At 45.0% G+C, this 12,664-nt stretch overlaps 1 protein-coding gene across 1 annotated transcript; it reads right to left on the reverse strand.

Annotated features, from left to right (window-relative positions):
- Positions 1-2,323: 2,323 nt before the first annotated feature.
- On the reverse strand, positions 2,324-7,563 carry PEBP1 (phosphatidylethanolamine binding protein 1). Its single transcript, XM_024758617.1, has 4 exons — positions 7,306-7,563; positions 6,027-6,136; positions 5,216-5,316; positions 2,324-3,292 (listed from the first exon to the last, which is right to left on the reverse strand). Exons 1-4 carry the CDS (start codon positions 7,438-7,440, stop codon positions 3,075-3,077), a joined length of 564 nt encoding a protein of 187 aa, XP_024614385.1. The 5' UTR covers positions 7,441-7,563; the 3' UTR covers positions 2,324-3,074.
- Between the last annotated feature and the right edge of the window lie 5,101 nt (positions 7,564-12,664).

Raw genomic sequence — 12,664 nt, forward strand, 5'->3', positions numbered from 1 at the left:
CAGCTGCAAAGTGCTGAAAGGTTTTAAGTGGACACTGAGGCTGTTTGACTTTGCACCAGTTTAAGAACAGAGGCCCTTTGCTCCCTGACCCAGATGAGGATTTAGGGCAGTACCATCACATTTAAATATTAAAGAGATACCAATCCTGTGTTTCTGAGATCTGGTCTTAGCGTCTGTGTTAATCAGGGATTAATTCAGGGCCTCCTGAGTAATTGCCATGTTTGATATATTTTCTGCCATGAAGTCAGAATGATGAGCAGTTCCCAAGGGTCCAGACTTGTTAGAAATGCTGGGCTCTGGCAGGGCTGCTAAAGTTACACCGTGATACAGAACAGCCTCCTGTGTCTCATCATTCTAAACCCTACACTTTTGGTAAACGTATAGCCTTGAGGAAAGCAGGGCCATTTGTAGACATGGTTCCTGTATGTCAATCAGGTCAAGTTAATCATTTATGTGTATTAATTCACTTAATCTCAACAAAAGATCATTTTGTGGTTCTCCAACAACCCTGCGAGCTAAATAAGGCAGATTAATGATTCCCCCTCACCCATTTTTTCACATGAGGAGGCTGAGCCTCAAAGGGAATTTGTGTGCAAGTGGGTGTGGCGGTTATGAGCTGGGCTCTGAGGCCAGAGCTACATTCAGAACCAGAATCATCCACTTCCTAGCTGGGAGTCCTTGGGCAAGTTCTGGTCTCCTTCCAATTTACTAGGTGAAACAGGGTATCCCCTTGCTTCTAAGGTTATTAATATATCTTTTTATGTGAACTTCCTGTGTATATACTTCACCTTTTTGGTTGGGTGGCTGAACTTCTGTACCTGTTTTAAACAAGGAAACTAATAGATTACTAAAATTCCTCATTAATCTTTAGACTCTGTGACTAAAAAAATACTGTGGTTAGCAGATTAAAAGTCTCAAGGAAAACAGGAGTTTAGAGAAAAAGAATAAACTATTTTAAATATACATAAATATCAAATTGTCCAAATGTTTAAAGTTTGAGAAGACTGGTAAGAGGATGGAAAAGCAGGTGCTTACATATACCACTGACATGAATAAAATCAGTGTGATCTTTTTGGAGGGTGATTTGTCAGTATCAAAACTGAAAATGTATATACCCTTTGACCTGATGTCAATGCTAGGAATCTACCCCACTAAATTACTCGCAAAAGAGTTTTATACACATAGAAAAATGTTTGCTGAAGCACTCTTTATAATAGCAAATAACCAGAAATAATCTAACCACAGCAGGGGACTAGTTAATTATGGCACATCTATAAAATAGATTATTTGTTCAAAATAACATGAACTGTGGTGACCTGTAATCTGAATATATATGACATGAAGGTACATTAGTTGGGGGGAAACAGTGCAGAACAACGTATACCAGTATGCAAGACTATAATTTTTAAAGGATAAATGTGCAGACATATGCTGATACGAATCTTTATATTTGCTTCTGAAAGAAAACACAAGAAGCCACCAACTGCAATGGAGGAGGCTGGAAGGTGGAAGGCATTTTCTTCCTGTACCGTTTGCCTTGTCTTAACCATGTGCATGTCTTAATTCTCACATTTATTTTTAAGGTCGACAGGGTAGTTGTTCTCTTTATAACTTTTGTTTTACAAAATATTATTTTAAAGTTGAATTTTAAAACCCCAAAGTTAAAAAAAATTATTCTCTACCTTACTCGCCCCCAGAGATTATACAAGGCAACGTTTCCAACAGTTTTTTCAGAGAAGAAAGTAACTGCAGCAAAAGGTGGGGAAAGGCCCAGCCTTGCTTACACCTGCCAGGCCTGACCAGGATGCCTCTCCATCACAGACCAGGTCAGTGAAACAGACCTTCAAATGCCTTTCCCTTCTTTTGGTACATCAAATGGTATCAAAGTAATCTCCCCCTGGCTCCCCTTCCCCTCCCTTTTATGGTACTGATTCTATATGGATCACAATCAGAACAATGAGAGGTGTGGGCTATTTCTTAGTCATTGTTATGGTTTCTATACAGAACTACCAAGGGGGAAGGTCTCCAACCAGCTTCACTCTCAGGTGGAAAAGATCACTTACAAAAAGCAAAGGTGATTTTCAGGCAAGAAGTCTTAGCCTAAAGTTTTGTGATTTTTTTTTTAATCTCCCGTTTTAATGGTTGCTCCTGCTGTAGTTTAATGGCACATGTACAAGGACGAGCCCTCTGTATGGTTCCTGAATCACGTCCCAATTGTCAATGCTGATCAGGGAAAGGGGCTACTCGCCCTTAGAGGTTGTCTCTTGACGTCCCACATTTATGAAATCCCACACCCAAAAGGGCAAAATATCTGGAGGCCGGATTCAGCTATGCAATGTTTTCATTTTTATTCAACTATAAGCAAATAGCAGAATTAACACAACATTCAGCAACTCCAGACCGGCTTTTCTTACAGTGTAGAGCGATCAGTTTAACAGGCACAGACTTTCGGATTTCTGATGACCTGTCACTCAGCCCTGCAGCTCACCTAGATGGCCAAGCTTTAACAGCAACTCTCTCTATTGCTTTTTTCAGTATTGCTCTTTAAAGGAGACAGAGCAGGACACTGACACCCAATAACCAGCCTGAGGTGTATCACATGGGGGGCTAGCGGACGTGCCGGCCCCTGGTTGTCTTCGTGAGAGACAGGGCTGTGAAAACACATGCCAGAAGATGCCGTCACAGACAATCCTGGGCTCGGGCTCACAAAGGCAGAGGCAATCAACCTTTTCTTTTTTTCAGCCTCCCTTAAAGATTCTTTGATGCTCTAATACTGCAGACCTGGTCTTTTTACCAGAATTTTTTTCTTCTTTTAAGTCTGGGTTGTTATTCTTATATTAACATTTTGATGACCCTATCCTAGTACCAAAATATCCCCCACCAAAACGGAGTTCAAACTTGATCAAAACGTAAACCCCCTAGAATTACAGAGGACAGGCAGAAGGAAAAGTCACCCTAAACCTAAATCTGACCGCTCAGGGCCCAGGCAGGGGGAAGGGGAGAAATCTACATGCATCACTAAACTGAAACACTGCTTGGGAACTCTGGGACCGTGTCCATCTCCTGGCTTTCCTCTACTTCCCAGACAGCTGCTCGTACAGTTTGGGCACATAGTCATCCCATTCGGCCTGGTAACACGTGCCGGCCACCGGAGCCCCGAGCTCGTACTTTTTGCGGAAATTCGCCACCTTGAATTTGCCACGGTGGTCTCCAGATCGGTTGCTGAGAATGGGCTCATCACACTTCAGTGGCCTGTCCTGCTCGTAAACCAGCCAGACGTAGCGGTGAAGGCCTGGAGGGAGAGGCGGGAGGGAAGATGTACACACAGCTAGGCATGTGAGAGGGAGACATCACCCGTTTTCGGGGAATGCACCAACTTGGAGGGACCCAGACCACCCCATTTATGAAAGGGACCTAAGTTCACTGCAGCTTTATTCACAATAGCCCAGAGAAGAAAGCACCCCAAATGTCCACTGATGAACAAATGGATAAACAAAATATAGTATATACGTATGATGGAATATTACTCAGCCTTGAAAAAAGAAGGAAATCCTGCCCCATGCTACCACGTGGATGAGTCCTGGTATGGATCTGCATATGGCATAGAACTTATATGGAGCTACTGAAACTTTCCTATACTGCTGATTAGAGTGTAGAAATTTTCAACCATTTTGGATTTCTATGACCCAACAATTCTACTCCTAAGTATTTACCCAAGGGAAATGGAAACATGCCCATAAAAGGACAAGAGTGTAAACAGCAGCTTTATTCATAATATCCAAACACTGGAAACACAACCCAAATGTCCAGGGAATGGCTACACAAACTGTGGTATATTCACACAATGGAATACACTTGGCAATGAAAAGGAAAAAGCTACTACCTTGAGTCCAAGAGACCAGTCACCGAAAACAAATGCATACTGCATGACACCATTTATAAGAATACAACAACAGCAAGAGTAATCCATAGAGAGGAGTCAGAAAATAATTAGCTCTGGGGTAATTTAACTTAAAAGATGCCTTAAGAACTTTCTGGGGTGACAAAACTATCCTACATCCTGTTTTCGATGGTGCTTACACGGATGTGTGCATTGGTCAATGTTCACTGACTAAACCCTTCTGATCTGTGTGTTTTATTATATGTTAAGTTATACCTGACTAAACAAATACGAAAAAGAAAAAAGTGAGTTACTGAAGCTCTTTTTGTTAATGAGAACACAGCTCCTGCTTGAGAGAACTGCCTTATTCTCATGGGTATATTTTCCATAATTAAACTGCCTAATGCAGTTTTATAACTGCCCCAGAAAAGAGATACTTGGGAAAGCTGTCCCTCTCCCATCCTCTTATGAATGCATGAGGGCCTGGAGCCATCTGAAGTTTCTGGGCCTAAAGATAAAACACAAGGTCCCTTGTCGGGGGCCTTATACCTCTTCAGAATAACTCATGGCTGGACAACGTGTACAAGAGCAAGTGTTCTGCCGTGCTCCACTTCCCTTGCTTCAGGAAATGGAAACACCTGTAATGCATGACAGGCAATAACAGTGCATCTCCCACTGTTAGCCTAGGCAGCACTTACCCAACTTGGAGAGGTTCAATACAGTACTCTTTCTCTCTCTCTTTACATATATAATACATAACCTAAGGCAATACATTATGTGTGTGTATCTTCAATACAGTTCTTAGTAACCAAATCTTTTCAAGATACCACACTAGATTTTCGATAGAAAGACGAAATGACAAAAAAGCCAATTTTTTATAATTAATTTGGAAACTATGACCATTTCTGAGACCTTTCATGGGAACTAGAAACTCAACCCACAGGGCAAAGGCTGAATATGGAATTTAGCTGATTTAACTGTTTAATCCACGTGTAGCTCCCCTGGGAAATTGTTCTCAGCATTCTGCAACATTGCTTCCTTGGTATCTCTTCACCAACTTCCCTGCTTGCTAAAGGCCTGACAGCTGAGAGGCAGCGCTAAAAGAACATCCATCTAACTGATACCCAAGGCTCTAGCCACCTGGCACTACAGCAGGTCTGAGCGTCCCTGACAGGCAGTTGCCTTAGAGGGGAACAGAGTTGCCTAAAGTCTCCACTAGGGTAAGGGCTCTCATAAATAAAAATAAAACTCTAAGAACCAGACTAAAATTATGTAGCACTTTAGGCCAATCCTGATGTCCCCGCCCATCTCCCTCCAAAAGCAGCCTTTACTGACCTGTGCCCTTGGGAGGCCCAGAGCCCACATAATCAGAGAGGACCGTGCCACTGCTGACGTCGTTGCCCTTCATGTTGACCACCAGGAAATGGTGCCATTCCCTACATGGAGGAACAGAGGACCATCAGCACCGCAGGAAGTTATTATGCACGCATGGGCGCAGCCAGCAAATGTGCAGCACGCAGTGCCCCACACCAGGATGCAGTGACAGACAAGACAGATGGCCCCACCTTCTCGGCCAGAGCAAACCTTACATGCCAGCAGAGGACCCAGCCGCTCCCTCCCTCCTTCCGACTCTCTAGGGCAGGGGTCAGCACACTTCTGTGAAGGGCCAGACAGTGAATGTTTGAGGCTTTGTGCAACACACTGTCTCCATCACAACTACTCAACTCTGCAGCTGTAGCCTGAAAGCAGCCACAGACAGGACATAAATAAGTTATCGTGGCTGGGCTCCAACACAACTGTTTAGGGACACCAAAATCTGAATTCATGTCATCTCCACATGTCACAAAGTATTATTGTTCTTCACGTTTTTCCCCCATTCATTTAAAAATGTTAAAGTCATTCTCAGCTCATGGGGCTGTACAAAAAAAGGTCTCGGGCAGATCTAGCTCTCGGCTATAGATTCTAGACTTTTGTTCTAGGGAGTGAAAGGGAGGAAAATGCACACTCAGGCTTAAGCATGGACGTGAACACCCCGAATCGGGTCTATTTCTGCCACCACAGCATGTCCAGTAAGGGACTTACACAGTGCAAGAAGCACTGGGTCACAGGTGGATGACTCGCTGTTTCCCATCTTTCCCCAACTTGCCTGTATTTGGGGTCCTTCCTGCTGGGAGCATCCGGGTCTGTCAAGACCAAGGTATACAGTTTACCTGGATCAAGGCCATCCCACGCAATGCTGGTGGGCCGGTTCTTAACCTGTAGGAAGGAACGGATTTGGAGTTTAAGTCAGAAATGCTGAAGAAACCAATACTTTCTTTGACCTCAGATTCCTTAAAGGTCAAGCACAGTAAATTATTAATTAAAGCTCAAGTGTATCGACTCTATTAAGAGCGAGGATGTGACATTTAATATACATTATTTATTTTAGTCCCAACAACAATATGGGGCTAGTAGACGTAGAAAGACGATGGGTCAGGATTTCAACGCTCGTGCTGACTGCAACCTTACATTACCTGGAATGACAGGATCTCTAGATTGGTGACCACGTTACCTGGGGCCTGCTAAAGTGAAATATGAATTAACCAGATATTTAAAAGAGCAGAGAAAATGAGAAAACCAACGTGGGCAGACGTGGACAGTGAGTCTGGAAAGAGAGGCTACGAGATGGGCACTTTAAACACCCAAAACAATAAACTCTGTAAACGTCTAAACCAATAAACCATCTGGGCACTGTTTATTCGCACTGTTGCTCCGGAGGTTCGGAACCAAAAACTCGCCACGGCGTCGGGCACCTAGTTTCCCCACTTGCAGCAGCCAGGACCTGGTTAGGCCTCAGCCGTGGGCGCTCAGAAGCCGAACAGTAAAACAAGGCCGTTTACCCTGGAGCCTTCCAGCTGCAGAACGCATTTACCTTTGGGGCGGCTTCACGCTACTGGGAAGAATCTCTGGGCACTGCTGCTCACCGCTGCTCACTGCTGCTCACTGCTTACATAATGCGTCATATGCCCTCGGGTGGGGCTTTTACTTCCCAAATTGAGGCCTAAATTCCTGAGCACCGAGGGGAGGCTCTGGGGACGTGTGGGCGGCCACTCCCCACTCCCTCCAGGGAACGGCGCCCTCCCCTCCCCTGCGCAGCGATCTGGGCCGTTTCGAGGCCTATGCCACTGCCTGCGCCTCGAAGTCCCGGGAAAACGGATCAATTTCTTCCGAAGCCGAGCCCCGCCTGCCACGTGCCGGGTTCCCGAGGCTGGGTGGGGGGAGGGGGCAGTCAGAAGGCCTGCGGCTTGGGCACCGCGACCCCCTTCCCTCGGTTGATCCGGCGCACGGAGGCCGGAACGTCCCTCCCCAGCTCCACTGGGTCCCCGCCCCTCCGACCTGAGAGACTCTGAGCCTCCAGTAGCTGCACCCCCGCCGCCCTTGGGTACCTGGGTGGGTGTCAGCACTTTGCCCAGCTCGTCAACCTCCGCCCCGCCGTAGTTGACCTGCAGCGGGTGCTGCGGCCTCTCGTCCACTTCCTGCAGGCTCAAAGGCCCGGACCACTTGCTGAGGTCCACCGGCATCGCGAAACCGAGAGGGTCGGACAGCAAGGAAAGCTGCGGGAGGACTCAACGCAGGTTAACTGCCCAGCCTCCCAGCAGCCTACAAGCTGTACCGAGGCAACTCAGGCACTTCGGCCAGGGAGCGCATGCGCCAAAGCTACCGCCCCGCCCTGCCCCGCTTCTCCAGTCACCGGCGAGGACGGGCCCCACTCTGCTCTCTGATTGGCCGAACCCAGTAGCGCGGGTCCTGTAGCGCTCCCGGGTCAATGCAGCAGGTTTGGTCTTTCTTTTTGCGGAGGGGGAATGGGCTGCCCGCCGCTGGCGGAGTTCACAAGAACTGTGGCTGGGCTTGCAAGACTGTTGTTTCAAGAACTGCAATTGAGCTACCTTTAATTTTTTTTAACCTTTTTGCATGATTCTTTGCTCTCCTTTCTAAATGCAGAAATGGTATGGTCTTGCTTTTCTCTTGCACTTCTTAAAACAACCTCATTGCCCCGCCTCGATGGTATTTTCGCGCATGCTCACTGGTTTCCGTAACGGCCAGGAGAGGGCTTGGGGGAACTTTTGAGCGTTGTTCTCAACGGGTAAATATATTTGCACATATATTTGATCTCCCTATCCCCACTTGCTCTAGACAAGGTTCTTGGGAAATTTTTTTTTGAGAATTTTTTTTTTTAACTTGCAAAACAAGGAATGTTGCTGACCATCCAGTTTTAAAAGGATGAAGTCAGCCACTGCAGTCCCTGACCTACAACACACCCTGAAAGGCATTCAGGACAAGAACAGGATGATGCACTGTGTGCCTTGAGAAAAAAAAAAGGGAAAATCCTTAGATCTTAGATATATTCTAGGAGAATTTTTAAATGAATCCAGATTCTTGCATCTTTCCATACTTAAAAAGCACTAAAATCATGAACTGAGATATCTGCTCCTAATGACTAGCATCAATCTTCTACCAACATGTATGCTTGATTGCATGTACCCCTTAGCCAAAATCATATATATACTGGCCTCTCCCTCTTCCTCTTCGAAGCAGTTCCTCGGAGCTATTTGAGAGGCTGTCTCCCAGGCTGTAGTCCTCAGTAAGACACAGAATAAAACTCAACTTCCAACTCTTGTGCTTTTTTTTTTTTTTCAGTCGACAAACCATAGTTACTATTCCTACTTTGTTGACAAGTGGCTCTGCCTCAAAACTGCTCTCATTGTAGCCACCAAATGCTTTCTTTTTCTAAATATGATGGGCACTATTTAATACTCCTTATCTAATTTGACCTTAGGAGAGCTTTTGACATTGATAGCTACCCCCCAGGGAATAAAAAGTTGTCTGTTGTTTTTATTTCCTATTAGGAAATAATACAATTCATTGTAGAAAATTCATATTAAAAAATCCAAAGAAGTAAATACGAATAGCTTCTATTCCACTACTTGAACATAAACATTGGCAACAATTTGGGGTATATCTTTCCAATTTTAAAACTATGACTATAGGGGACTTCCCTGGTGGTGCAGTGGTTAAGAATCCACCTGCCAGTGCAGGGGACACAGGTTCAGTCCCTGGTCCGGGAAGATCCTACATGCCGCGGAGCAACTAAGTCCATGCACCACAACTACTGAGCCTGCACTCTAGAGCCTGTGAGCCACAGCTACTGAGCCCACGTGCCACAACTACTGAAGCCTGTGAGCCTAGAGCCTGTGCTCCACAACAAGAGAAGCCACTGCAATAAGAAGCCTGCACACCACAACGAAGAGTAGCCCCCACTCGCCACAACTAGAGAAAGCCCGTGCACAGCAATGAAGACCCAACACAGCCAAAAATAAATAAATAAGTAAAATAAATTTTTAAAAATTATGATTATAAATATTTTGTTCTGTTTATTCACCCAAAAAATTGCATTTACTCCACCATTGTAGAATATCCATATGAAAATGGATCTTCATTATTTTAATGGCCTAATCTACTCTAGATGCACCACAATTTGTTCAACAAACGTCCTGATTTTGGACATTTATGCTATTTTGTTGTCTTTTCATTTTACAGATATCACTGAAATGAATATGTGTGTGTGTGTGTGTGTACACTTGATGGATAGTTTCAAGAAAATTTTATTAGGGATTAGGTAGGTCAAAGAATATGTACTTTAAAGGGATGAATCATAGCTAGTTAACTGTCTACTTAAGTCCAGACCAGAAGCAATGCCTTCAACATGAAACACTAATATGATTGTTGGTTCTTTCCATCAATTATTCTATAAATGCATTTTGAGAAACTTGTAACCAAAAGAGAAATAGTCCCTGCCCTCGTGGAGTATATAGTCTAGCAGTGGAGAGAGGCATTCATCAAATGACATTCAACAAATAAAAAATTACAAAATGTGATCTTTCTCAGATACAAATCAGGTAGGTCCACACCTCACCCTGCCTTCCCTAAAACCCTCTGTGCCCCTCCCCCAATTGCCTCAGGATGAAGTCCAGACTCTTAAAAGTGTCCTGTAGACTTCTTCTACTTCCCTGTGTCTACCTCCTTGCATTCTTCTCTCCAAACACTGGATTTGTTTCATTTCCAACTTGTCTTTCTACCTCTGGGCCTTTGCACATGCTGTTCCCTCTTCTTGGAACACTTTTCCCTCATTCCCCTTCTCCCCACCCCTCACTGTATTCTTGTCCCAGTTCACTTTTACTCATCTTAAACATCACTTCCACCTTCTCCCACTCATCAAGACTGGGAAATGCCCCCATCTCTGCATCCACATTCAATTTGTCTTTTCTCTTTCTTAACATTCAGAGCATTTGGGATTATGAGTTTATCATCTGAAACACACCACTGCCCACTGGAATATACACTCCATGAGGGTTATCTCTCTTAGTCACTGGTCTTATCCCCAGCACTTAAAATAGTGTCTGACACACTTAGTACATGATATTATCGTTATCATTATTATTATACGAAAATAAGTGAATTTTTTAAAAAGACCATCTGGTTGGTTTCAGGTTCAGATCACTAAAGCTTTGCTTTCTAATAAAATATCACATTCAGAAAAGATAGACCGTTGCACCTGCAAATCCAGTATCAACAGCACCTCCTTAATTAGCGGCAGCTGGAAAAATCAGAGCACCTTTCCTCTCACTGTTTAAACAGCTCTCATCAAATGCTCATGAGATGATAGATGCCATCCCACAGCAATGTGTTAAAAAAGAAAACAACTCTTTGGTCTGATGAGATGGTTGCACCTTCATAGAAAAGTCTCAGAAGGAGACTTTTTAAAATTTGCTTTGGAGGAATTCCCTGCTGGTCCAGTGGTTAGGACTCTGCACTTTGACTGCCAAGGGCCCAAGTTCAATCCCTGTTTGGGAAACTAAGATCCCACAAGCCACGAGTAAATAAATAAATAAATAAATAATTTTGCTTTGAGGACTTCCCTGGTGGCACGGTGGTTAAGAATCCACCTGCCAGTGCAGAGAACATGGGTTCGATCCCTGGTCCGGGAAGATACCACATGCCGTGGAGCAACTAAGCCCGTGTGCTGCAACTACTGAAGCCCGGGGAACCTAGAGCCCCTGCTCCGCAATGAGAAGCCTGTGTACTGCAACGAAGAGTAGCCCCCACTCGCTGCAACTAGAGAAAGCCTGTGCGCAGCAATGAAGACCCCACACAGCCAAAAATAAATAAATAAATAAAATTAAAAACATAAAAAAAGAAATTTGCTTTGAGCTAGCTCTGGGACTAAACACAGATGCTCACTGGCTATTTAAGAAGTGGGAATGACTTTATGGAGTGCCTGCTAGCTGCAAAGTGCTTAACTGTGCTTATGGATAAGGTTCTGGAGGCTCATGGAGTGATGGGGAGAGACCCCCTGGATCTTGCCATGCCTTCCTCTGTCTCTATTAGCCTGGGCTGCTCTCTCCACTGAGGAGAGGGAACTGGAACCACTTCCATTAAAACTATGGTTGGAACCAGCCAAACCATATTTACTGGGCGCCTACTGTGTTCAGGTCAGCCTGCTCCCATAAGGACTGCTCGCATTACCAAATGCATGCCCCCTATAGGTCCACGCATTCCAAGGACAACTGTAACACTTACCAAGCACTCACTGTATGTATGCCCCAATGACAACAATTAACATTTACTAAGCACCTACTGTGTGCAGGTCAGAGTGCTCCAGTGAAGACAACTTCCATTTCCTGACCATTATCACTCCCACGCCAGGTCCTGACTGAAGGCCTTGATGCTCAGCGTTTCATTTCATCCTCACACCAACCCAATGTGGGAGGGACTGCTATTAACCCATTTTATAGTTAAATAAACTGAGGCTTGGAGAGGTAGAGTGACAAAGCAGATGAAAGCCCACCTTCCCCCCTAGGCCGGACACAAAGTCCTTAAGCATGCTCTAGCTGGGAGTGCTGGGAATAGGTGAGGCAATCATGGTCTTTGACTCCAGAAAGCTTTCCCCTGGTGAAGGTTTATGCAGGAAATCACCATGAAAACCCCTCATGGCAGCCGTGAAAATGCAGCCCACACATCTCTAACTGCAGGGAGAGAAGTTGGTCAGGGCCCCAGGTGCTGTTATCTGCTTTGAGGCCAAGACCACGCTTTGGCAGGCTGCCCCCAGCCCATGACCGAGCTTGGCAGGGTTATTAACACAGAGCTGGGAGGCTCAGGGCTCCTACGTGGTCAGGACTGGCTTGCCTGTTTCTTTGCAACTACACCTCAGGCTAGGTTGCTTCCTTCCCTGGCTTCCACACTCAAGCTCAGATTCTCTCCCCATTTTCTCTCACAGCCATCTCTCCTAGTAAATACCTTGCACATTGAATCCCATCTTGTCATCAGCTTCTCAGATGACCAAGAGTGACGCTCCCAAGTTTAAGAGACAGTATGAGGACCACCTGAAGTGGAAGCAAGCTTGGAGTGTGTGGGTGCTGGGCTTGGACCAGTGGACAGACTGGTTTTGCTAGAATGGGAGATTTAGGTAGGGGCAGATGGATGACATAGCAAAAAGGCTGAATAAGCATAAGGGACAAGGAAGGGAATGTCCTTTTTTTTTTTTTAACCTATAAAAAGTTTTAAAATGTCTTCAATATACAAGTAATCAGACACATAGCATAATCTAAGGGCACAGGAATGGAAGACAGAATACATTCACTTCCTAATCCATCACCTTATGAAACCCTGGGCAAGGAAGGCAGGCAAAAGAATGGCCTCTCAAAGATGTCCACATCCTAATTCCCAGAGTCTGTGAATATATTCTGT

This window comes from Neophocaena asiaeorientalis, unplaced genomic scaffold (assembly GCF_003031525.2).
Source record: "Neophocaena asiaeorientalis asiaeorientalis breed wild unplaced genomic scaffold, Neophocaena_asiaeorientalis_V1.1 scaffold77, whole genome shotgun sequence".
NCBI classification, from domain to species: Eukaryota; Metazoa; Chordata; class Mammalia; order Artiodactyla; family Phocoenidae; genus Neophocaena; species Neophocaena asiaeorientalis.